Genomic DNA, 10,476 nt, shown 5'->3' with positions numbered 1-10,476 from the left:
TCCTTTCCTTTCCTTTCCTTTCCTTTCCTTTCCTTTCCTTTCCTTTTTTCCTTTTTTCCTTCTTTCTTCTTTTCTTTTTTCTTTTCCTATCCTTTCTCCTATTCCTTCTTCTTTCCCTTTCCGTCTTTCCTCTTACCTTTCCCTTTCCCTCTTTCCCTCTCCCTTCCCTTTTCCTTTCCCCATTCCCATTCAATTCCCCCCCCAGCACCCGGGTCAGCTCCGGTGGGCGTGGCCTGTGTAAGTGGGCGTGTCCCCGCGGTGGGCGTGTCCCTCCGCGGTGGGCGTGGTCCGTCCCGCGCTATAACGCGCCTGCGCAGTCGCGGCGCTGCGGTCGCGGTCCAAGATGGCGGCGGTGCGGGCGCTGCGCGGGGCCGTGAACGGCGCCGGGCCCGGCGGGCCCCGCGAGCAGGCGGCGGCCCTCACCCGAGACTTCCTGTCCCAGCCGCGCCTCAGTGAGTGCGGGGGCACCGGGACAACGCGGGGCGGTCGCGGGGGAGGGGGATCGGCCCCGCTCGGCGGCCGCGCACAGCCCGGGCCGCAGCCCCGCGCCCCTCGGCGGGACCGGCTGGGCCCGGGCCCTTCAGAGCGGTCTGGGGTTCCCTGCGCCTTCCCCGCAGCGCTCCCCGAGGGCGGCGGGCCGGGGTCCGGCTGCACTGGGGCTGTTAATTGGTATTAATTAATCACCGTCTCCTGCCCCAAAGCGGGCTCCCGGGGAACACGGGCCGCTCCCGGGGAACGCGGGCCGCTCCCGGGCCTTCCTGGGAACCCGGCGTTGGCAGCAGGAACGGGAAGTGGCTGTGGATGGTGCGGGTGCGGCGGGGGCTGCTCCTTCAACGCTGAGTTGAGAAATCCGGTGAAAAAGGGGAAATGCGGGAACCTCGTAAAAATCCCCTCGCTGCTGGGCTGTGAGAAGGGGTGTTTTTCCTGGCAGTGACTCCACCGGTGCCCTGAATGGCACCAGGACCTGCGGGGGGAGTGCCCAGGAGCTGCTCGGTGATGGATCCCCTGGAAATGTCACCCAGGTTGGGAAGCCAATCTTTGCAATTCCAGCCTCCCCCAAGGCTTTGGAGCCTTCTGTTAAGGTTGGAGCCAAGGTGACTCCATGTTCTATCCAGGTTTTTCCATTCTGGCTTTGGCCTGAACTGATATCAAGCAGGGTACGGAAAATATTTCAAGTAGCTTTTGGTTCATTGTGGAACTGGTTGATCAGAATGGAAAGGGGAATTTGGAGCAGGTGTTGAGCTGCTTTCTTGGGAGATTGGTGCTGAGTGATCCTGCTGGATACCAGGGAAGTGTTTTCCCATGGACAGAGCAGGGACTGAGAGCCCTGTGGGGCGGATTGAGGAAGGAGAGCTCACGAGGCAGTCATGGGATGAAATGCTCCACTCAGGGTCATGTTTTCCATGCCTTGTGGGCTGCAAACGCTGGGAGTGTGAGCAGAGCCCTCGTGGATGGTGTCTGGGTGATCCCTCCCTGCTCAGGTGGCAGGAGCAGCTCAGCTGCTGCTTCTCATTAAGGGACACGTGTTTTGTCTCGGGGTGTTCAGGAGGATTTTAGGAGTAAAACTGAGGAACTGGAGTTCAGTCCCTGGCCCAGCTCCTGCCCTGAGCTCCCCTCAGTTCGATTGTTGCCTGTTAAGATATCACATTGCAACATTCAGGGTGTTTATTGCAGTGTAAACAGCACCTTGTTGATGGTGCACACACGGCCTGGGGAGGTGCCAGGCTGGAAGGGCCCTGGATGCTTCCCTGGAGCTGGTGGAATGTGTGATCTGGTGGCTCCAGTGGCTCATTTCCCTCTCCCAGGAGCAGTGGGGAACTGTCACACTTGTGGTCACTGCACCTCGTGACCCTCAGAGGGCTCTGACTCAATAGTTCTTGTATCTGTGGGTCAAGTGGTGCTGGGCTCCAGCTGGATCCTGGGGGCTGTATGTCCCTGGATCCTGGGGGCTGTATGTCCCTGGATCCTGGGGGCTGTATGTCCCTGGATCCTGGGGGCTGTATGTCCCTGGATCCTGGGGGCTGTATGTCCCTGGGTCCTGCCGTGTGCCCGTCCCTGGGTCCTGCCGTGTGCCCATCCCTGGATCCTTGGGGGTGCATCCTTGGAGCAGGGCTTGCTGCCTTTTCATAGCTTTCCCCCCGGGCTCTGCAAAATCATGGAATATCCTCAGCTGAATTAAAAAAATCGTGGAATGCTTTGGGCTGGAAGGGACCTCAAAGCCCATCCAATCCCACCCCTGCCATGGCCAAGGACACCTTCCACTATCCCAGGTTGCTCCAGCCTAATTTTATCCCTGGATGTAGATTTGTAGTGAATTTTTATGACAGACAAAAACCAAGCAGAATTTTAAGGTCACCTCGGGGGGGATTTGCAGGAAGCAGCAGGAAATGCTGGACACACAATTCTGTATCTAATCCTTCTGGAAGAGTTCATTATAAACACAGAAATGGAGCCCCACAACTGCAAACCTGAGCCTGGTGATAAACATGGAACTGGGAAAACTTGATCTAGGATGTTTCTAAGGAAGCACCACCTGACTTGTGGCTTTATTTTTCCAGCCTATAAAACTGTCTCGGGTGTGAACGGGCCCCTGGTTATCCTGGATCAAGTCAAGGTAAAAACTCGGATCTTAACCAAGCTTTTTTTAAGGGACAATTTCCAAGCAAAGCTGGGGCAGGTTAAATGCAGACTGTTGGGAAATTCTTGTGTCCACAGAGCAATTTTAATCCCTTTCTGGCTGCTGAGAACTGGGGAGGGGTGTCCGTGCCCTGGAGGAAAGGCAGAGCTCTTGAGGCTGCTGGGGAAAGAAAGGAAACAGTGTCTCAGTTTTAACCAAAACCCCCAGAATGTTGTTTTAAACTTTAATGCTGAAATCCACCTGTTTGCTTTGCTCCTGACCTTTCTGTTTCCAAATAAGTGCTCTGTGAAAGGAAACTCTGAACGGTTCTGGCTTGTTTTCAAATGGCAAACAACTGCTGCAGGTTTTTCTCCTGTCAGATGCTGCCCTGGGGCTTTCTGTCACCGTTTCAGGGCTACTTGGGTGTTCAGAACTGATTCTGCCACTCTGCAAACACTGTATATTCATGTAAAAATCGCTTTAGCCCCAGAGATTTAATGTGCTTGGAATGAGTTTTGTTCTGATGATAAAATTATTCTTAAAAAATTGAGTAGTTTCTAGGCTTAAGCTTGCTTTAAACTGGCAGCTTTTGTTTCTTGACTGTGGGATTTTGATGTTTTCCACCCTCTGTTTGCTCCCCCTCAGTTCCCCAGGTACGCAGAGATCGTCCACCTGACCCTTCCTGATGGCACAAGGAGGAGTGGGCAGGTCCTGGAAGTCAGTGGCTCCAAAGCTGTGGTTCAGGTATCAACAGGAGTGTCTCTTGTTGCATATTTTATTAGTATTTTATTAATCAGGGTGTGTCTGAACAGAATCAAATCTGTCCTGAGATTTGTTCTTTTAGCACCAGAAATGAAAAAGAAATAAATCACCTACTTATTCCAAGTGCCAGTGGGATGAATAACTTGAAGAGACTGCAAACTGGAGCACAGGGACATTTTTATTTGCATCCCCCATGGATTTCTTTGCTGCTGGATTAAAGGAATCCACTGTAATTTCCAGTATTAGGTTCAGGATCAGCCACTCCGCTGTGGCTGCTGTATTTCCTCTAAAGAGCTGTTTCTTGTTAATATTCTTCTTATCTGAAGAACTTTACCCTGTTGGCAAAGGGAAACATTTGAGATCAAAGAAGTGGCTCCAACTTTGTTGATGTAATTCATGAATTTTGTTAAAAGTGGGGGGTTTTTGATGTTTTGTGCAGCCCTTTGCAGAGCAGGGGCTCCTGCTGTGAGGCAGCACTCAGGTGTTATTTTGTGAAGCACAACACCCTTTTCCTGTGTTTTTATTGACCTTTTTCTGCCATATTTGCAGGTATTTGAAGGCACTTCAGGGATTGATGCCAAGAAAACCTCCTGTGAGTTCACCGGGGACATCCTGCGGACCCCGGTCTCGGAGGACATGCTTGGTGAGGGCACAGTGCTTTGAGGGGTGGGCAGATCTATCCCCTGGGAACTTATTGTCACAGTAATTTACATTTTCATTGCTGTTTCTTACAGGCAGAGTGTTCAATGGATCAGGAAAACCTATAGACAGAGGCCCCATTGTCTTGGCTGAAGATTTCCTGGACATTATGGGTATGTTCTATGCTCTTAATCCATTTCTGATGGGGAGTTGAGACAAATCTGGTGTTTCTGTTTTCTGAATGTTACAGTAGATTTGGGTTAGAACACAGAATCTAACTTAGGAGGAGCTTAATCTTATTTTTAATTATGTGTGGCATCAAACTCAAATCAAGTTGCACAAGGTAGCAGAAAAGAGCCATTTTCTGCAGTGCTTGGAGACTGTTCTTTATTATTTGTAGACTCTTAATTGTACAGGCTCCAGAGGTGATTCACTGGTAACTGGCAGGGTTTTCTGTGAATCATTCTTATCAGTGACATGACCACAGAATTCCAGAGCCTTGGCTCTGGAAACCTCAGGTGTGATTTGTTGGCCTCACAGTGGAGTTGATACCTCTTGAGCAGTTGTTTAATAAAGCTTCAAACACGTACAGGGAATAACATGTTCTCTTAAAAAAACACAACAGGTCAGCCCATCAACCCCCAGTGTCGAATCTACCCCGAAGAAATGATCCAGACTGGGATTTCAGCCATAGATGGCATGAACAGTATTGCCAGGGGCCAGAAAATCCCCATCTTCTCAGCTGCTGGGCTGCCCCACAACGAGGTGAGCACTCAGAGCCTCTCTGAACTGTTTCCTTGTGTTTCACTGGGGTTAAAAATCAATAAAATGGAAGTTCTGGGCTGTGCAGCAGCATCAGGTACAAAGACTGGAATGTTTTCTCCCCAGATTGCAGCTCAGATCTGTCGCCAGGCTGGCTTGGTGAAGAAATCCAAAGATGTGATGGACTACAGCGAGGAGAACTTTGCCATCGTGTTTGCTGCTATGGGGGTGAGTCCATGGAGCTGGAGGGAGAGAGAACTGGGAATTCTGAGAGCAGCTGAAGTACTGTAAGAAGGTTTTATGTGTATGCAACTAGAGGCTGAATGGCTGAAAATCCCAAAGGGCAGGAGTGCTGAACCCTGTTTGGCCCTGGCACAGGTTGGCCAGAGGAGCTGTGGCTGCCCCATCCCTGGAGGTGTCCAAGGCCAGGTTGGAGCAACCTGGGCTAATGGAAGGTGTCCCTGCCCATGGCAGGGGGTGGGACTGGATGGGCTTTGAGGTCCCTTCCAACCCAAACCATTCCATGACTCCAACAGAGTGTGTCTGATCAGGATAAAGTATCTTGAACTTGATCTGCAGCCTGGAATTCTAGAAGTTACTCACTCTGGGAATGTAGAGGAGCCTCCATGGTGGAGAGCCTTGTTATGGATGATTAACGAGGATCTCAGACTTTAATGTGATGCAGAATATCCTAAGCTGGAACGTGGAAGTGATGCCTCCCTGCTGTGGTTTAGGTGAACATGGAGACTGCTCGGTTCTTCAAATCAGACTTCGAGGAGAACGGCTCCATGGACAACGTGTGCCTGTTCCTCAACTTGGCCAACGACCCAACGTGAGTAGCTACAACCCTGCTGGGTGGGAAAACACTGGCAAAACCAAACCCTGTGGGGAGCTGGAGCTATGCTGGTGCTCCAGTGGGTGCAGCAGCAGATTTTTGAGCTGTTTGGAGCTCCCAAACCGTCCCTTGCCATCCCTAAACCCCGGCTCACGCCGCGTTGTGTCGCAGCATCGAGCGCATCATCACCCCCCGGCTGGCCCTGACCACTGCAGAGTTCTTGGCTTACCAGTGTGAGAAGCACGTGCTGGTCATCCTGACAGACATGAGCTCCTATGCTGAGGCCCTGCGGGAGGTACGTGGCCATTAGGGTGTTAATTACCCTGTTCATTAACGAGCATGGCGTTGGCAGCCGGGGTTTGTGGTGGAAAGTGAGAATCCAAACTTCTACTGGGGCTGTTGCAGTTAACATTCATAGCCAGGGAGGTTTTCGGTGAGTGCTTGTGTTCAGTGGGATGTCAGAGCTAAATTTCATGGACTGGTGGCAATTCCATCCCTGGAAGTGTCCAAGGCCAGGCTGGATGGAACTCTGAGCAGCCTGGTCCAGTGGAAGGTGTAGCTGCCCGTGGAAGGTGTCCCTGCCCGTGGCAGGGGGTGGAACTGGGTGATCTTTTAAGGTCCCTTCCAACCCAAACCATTCCATGATTCCATGAATTAGCAGTCTGATACCATCATTTTGGTTTTGCCTTGGCATCTTATCTTATCAAAAGGGTCGTGGGGACTCAGAGAGGTTTGTTTGTGGGGACTCGGAGGGGTTTGTGTGGCTGCATTTCACAGGATGGGGTACCTCAAGTGACTAGTGCAGCTAAATCTGGGCAGACAGCAGCTCCAGAGGGGGTGACCTGACTTCCTGGGAATGTTTCTGTGGCGTTCCCCAGGTGTCAGCAGCCCGGGAGGAGGTTCCTGGGCGCCGGGGCTTCCCAGGGTACATGTACACAGACCTGGCCACCATCTACGAGCGTGCCGGGCGCGTGGAGGGCAGGAACGGCTCCATCACCCAGATCCCCATCCTCACCATGCCCAACGACGGTGAGTGAGCTGCCCTGGGCAGGGCTCCTTCAGCCAGCACACTGGCTGGGTCTGGTGGGTCAGGTACATATTTCTATTAAAGAAAGACAGTTTGTATTCGGTTTTTTAAAAGCCAGTCAATTCCATGAACTTGCTTTCCCGCCACCACCTCTCCTGCAGTGACAGGATCCACAAAGACATCTGCTTCTCCTCCCTCTGCCAGATGAGGGATTGGTTAAAAATGCAGTGGCATTTAACTAATGAGGGTGGAAACTTGGGATCTCACCACATGAGGGTTATTTTTCAATGGGCAGTGAAACAATTCCCATTGTTTCAAAATTCAAATTCAAAATTAAATGAGCAGATCCCCATCCTCACCATGCCCAGTGACGGTGAGTGAGCTGCCCTGGGCCTTCAGCTTTCCTCTGGAACACTGCAGCTTTTGGCTGCTTTCTCTGTGGTGCTGATAAATGCTTTGCCCCGATCCAAGAGCACTTAGGGATAAATGGAGGGAATCATTGATGGCTTTGTGCTTTAGAAGTCACCTAACGGCAAAAAGCTGCTGCATCAGTGCTAAAATGGATATAAAAGGGCTGAAAACTGTCAAACCATTTTTTTTTTTTCCCCCCCACAGATATTACTCATCCTATCCCTGACCTGACTGGGTACATCACTGAGGGACAGATCTACGTGGACAGGCAGCTGCATAACAGACAGGTGTGTGCTGCAACACTTAGGGGGTATTTAAGATTATTCTGTGGGGTTTTTTTTAAGTATTCCTGTTAATTCCTGGATGTTTCTCCCCCAGATTTACCCACCCATCAACGTCCTGCCCTCCTTGTCTCGACTGATGAAGTCAGCTATCGGGGAGGGAATGACCAGGAAGGATCATGCAGATGTGTCCAACCAGCTGGTGGGTAAAAACCTCCCTGGGAGAGCAGAGCCAGGTTCCAAATCCACCTGTAAAGAACATACCAAGCAGTTGTGATCCAGAACATCCCTGAGGCTGCTTTGAGGCACTGACTGGGTGTTTAGGGAGACCCTTGGAGTTGGAACAGAAGTTATGTGGATGATGGGCCATGAAGATGATGAGAGGGATGGAAGCTCTGCTGGGAGAGCTGGGGGTGTTCACTTGGAGAAGTGAAGGCTCCAAGGATTCCAGTGCCTGAAGGGACTCCAGGAGAGCTGGAGAGGGACTGGGGACAAGGGATGGAGGGACAGGACAAGGGGGAATGGCTTCACACTGCCAGAGGGCAGGGTTAGATGGGATATTGGGAAGGAATTCCTCCCTATGAGGTTGGGGAGGGGCTGGGCTGGAATCCCCAGAGAAGCTGTGGCTGCCCCATCCCTGGAAGTGTCCGAGGCCAGGTTGGAGCAGGCTGGGCTAGTGGAAGGTGTCCCTGCCCATGGCAGGGGTGGGACTGGTGATGTTCAGACCCTTTGGATCCCTTCCTGTCCCCCCAGTACGCCTGCTACGCCATCGGGAAGGACGTGCAGGCCATGAAGGCCGTGGTCGGGGAGGAAGCTCTCACCTCCGACGACCTGCTCTACCTGGAGTTCCTGCAGAAGTTCGAGAAGAACTTCATTGCTCAGGGTGAGTGAGTGTCCCAGCACGTCCCAGTGGGGCATCAGCACCTCAAGGGCTCCTTTCCCAGCCCCCTCATTGCCCATGTGGCTGTTCCTGCAGGTCCCTACGAGAACCGCACGGTGTACGAGACCCTGGACATCGGCTGGCAGCTCCTGCGTATCTTCCCCAAGGAGATGCTCAAGAGGATCCCCCAGACAACGCTGGCCGAGTTCTACCCCCGGGATTCCACTGCAAAGCACTAACCCTGCTCCCCCTGCCCTGCTCTGTGAGGTGCTGGTTTGGTTTCTGTCCCCATGTGTTGGTGTTTACTCGTCGCCCTTTTAGGATTCAAAGCCAGGAGTAGGTGACACTTTTGTGCCAGTGTTCCCATGTCCACCGAGACCAGCTTTTAAAATATCCCTTCTCCAGGAGAACACTTAGGCCAGCTCTTACACATGTGCAATAGCCACCACGAGGTTTGGGTTTTTTCCTGAGCTGAACCTTTTGTGGGCATTTCAGGGGAGTTGTCTGAGGATCACCAGAAACTGCAAATATTCGCTTGCAAACTGTGGTTTAGGGCAGCATGAAAGAGCAGATGTGACTTGCATGACAACATTCCTGTCTGGAAAATGCAAGTTTTGAGCCGTGGCTTAAGGTTCTGAAAGGTTTGTGCGAACTGAGGACACGAGGAGGCAAATGCTGGGGGCTTTTCCACCAGCAAAGGGTCTCTCAGAGGACACAGGCCAGTGAGTTGCTACCTGGAAGTAGCAGAATTACTGAATTAAAGGTCTTAAATTGAAGTTTGCAGACTAAGTTTCCTACTTAACCCTTTTTTCTTTGAATTCTGGAAGTGCCAGGGACACAAACCAGCAGCTCAAGTGATTCTGAGCTCAGAATCAACTGCTGGTAATTCAAGGCTTTGTGCTGCTGCTGAAGGGGATTCTGAGGGGTGAGAAAACCCACCTTAAACCTGACACAGGTGGGAGCTCAGCTTTTACAGAATGTCCTGCACTAAATGATGCAACAGGAGGGGAAAAAAACCCAAACCAAACAGCTTTTAGTGTCAGAAAGGATATTTTGAATGCTGCTCTGGGTGTGCTGGGCCCGTGCTGTGTCTGAAGCTGTTGTGGTTTGCACTCCAGGCCCGGATTTGCCTGGCCCTGAGCTCAGCATTCCCAAACCCTGCAATCTTGGCCAGGCAATTCCGTGCTGTTCTTTTTCCAGCAGGTTCAGACGAGGCTCCAGGCCCTGCTGCTGGCAGACTTCCATGCTTTTTTCCCAGGCTTCACATGAGTCTGAGCTCTGGTCTGGCTCACCGAGGCATGTTGCACCTCTCTGAACGCCTTCGGTGCCCGTCTGGGGAGGTGTGAACACGCCTGGGCTGCCAGAGTGTGCTAATTCCAGCTCCCTGACGTCTCCATGTGCAGCTCTCCCCAGTTCTGTGTTCTCTGTGGCTGCAGCAGCGACTCTATTCCGGTGCATTCCACCCAAAGCTGTGTCAAGTCTCTCTTTTTTTTCTTTTTTTTCTTTTCTCGAGGTCGGGGTGGGAGGTTGGAAGTGTTGGCATGAAAATACTTTAATGTAGAGAATATCTAAATAAATTAAATATGGAAGGTGTTGAAGAAAATGGAAGGCTCCTGTGGTTCTCTGGTGGTTCAGCAGGGGCTGGGATGTCCCCTGGGAATGGGAATGGAACCACTTCAGTGGGCAGGGAGGGCCCTGAGCCACCCCCTCGTTATTCCCTGAGCTGAGGATTCCCTGCTGAGGAGGAGGATCTGACCTTCAGCCTCAGCCCCCAGTGCTGTGTGGAGTTGGGGGGTGGTGCAGTCACGGGGAAAGGCTTTGCAGGAATGTGCAGGGAATGTGATCCCCCTGTTCCCACATCCCTCTCCAGGGGTAGTTTGTGCTTGAGGAGGCTTGGAAACATTAAACTCCTGGACAATGAGTTCTGGGCGTTAAATTTGCTTTGGGGTTTGGGTGTGGTCAGCACTGGGGGGGTTGTTCAGGTGTTCCTGCAGCCAGGCTGCTTAAATTCCAGTGCCAGCACCTCTGAATTCCCAGAATGGTTTGGGTGGGAAGAAACCTTAAAGATCATCTCCTGCCATGGGCAGGGACACCTTCCACTAGAGCAGGGACTGGCTGGGACAAGTGTTTTTGGCTTTTCTACCTATTTTCCCCTTCAGTGACAGTCTCTGTCTCCAGGGAGAGCCTGTGCTCAGGGATAGGAATAACCAGGAGCTGGGGCTCAGGGACACAGGCTCTGAAAACTGAGCCAGGGGAGAAATT

General features: G+C 52.0%; 1 protein-coding gene across 1 annotated transcript; it reads left to right on the top strand.

The window, feature by feature from the left end:
- Window positions 1-343: 343 nt before the first annotated feature.
- LOC113962745 (V-type proton ATPase subunit B) lies at window positions 344-9,814 on the top strand. The gene is made up of 14 exons (XM_027673490.1): window positions 344-452; window positions 2,559-2,614; window positions 3,263-3,361; window positions 3,929-4,022; window positions 4,114-4,191; window positions 4,644-4,783; window positions 4,907-5,008; window positions 5,515-5,612; window positions 5,787-5,910; window positions 6,494-6,644; window positions 7,258-7,340; window positions 7,432-7,536; window positions 8,088-8,217; window positions 8,311-9,814. The coding sequence occupies exons 1-14, from the start codon at window positions 344-346 to the stop codon at window positions 8,451-8,453; spliced, it is 1,512 nt and encodes a 503-aa protein (XP_027529291.1). The 3' UTR covers window positions 8,454-9,814.
- The last annotated feature ends 662 nt before the right edge of the window (window positions 9,815-10,476 follow it).

Source organism: Neopelma chrysocephalum, unplaced genomic scaffold (assembly GCF_003984885.1).
Source record: "Neopelma chrysocephalum unplaced genomic scaffold, ASM398488v2 Primary Assembly neopelma1_184904, whole genome shotgun sequence".
In the NCBI taxonomy this organism is placed as follows: Eukaryota; Metazoa; Chordata; class Aves; order Passeriformes; family Pipridae; genus Neopelma; species Neopelma chrysocephalum.
The sequence above is the reverse complement of the archived record's forward strand: the minus strand, read 5'-3'. Positions and strand labels throughout refer to the sequence as shown.

Bases quoted from the DNA above. Each gene is read 5' to 3' on its own strand.
- LOC113962745 (XM_027673490.1), top strand. From the start codon at position 344: ATGGCGGCGGTGCGGGCGCTGCGCGGGGCCGTGAACGGCGCCGGGCCC. The intron at 3,362-3,928 runs GTATCAACAGGA...CCATATTTGCAG, and splicing joins GCTCCAAAGCTGTGGTTCAG to GTATTTGAAGGCACTTCAGG. The intron at 4,784-4,906 runs GTGAGCACTCAG...TTTTCTCCCCAG, and splicing joins CTGGGCTGCCCCACAACGAG to ATTGCAGCTCAGATCTGTCG.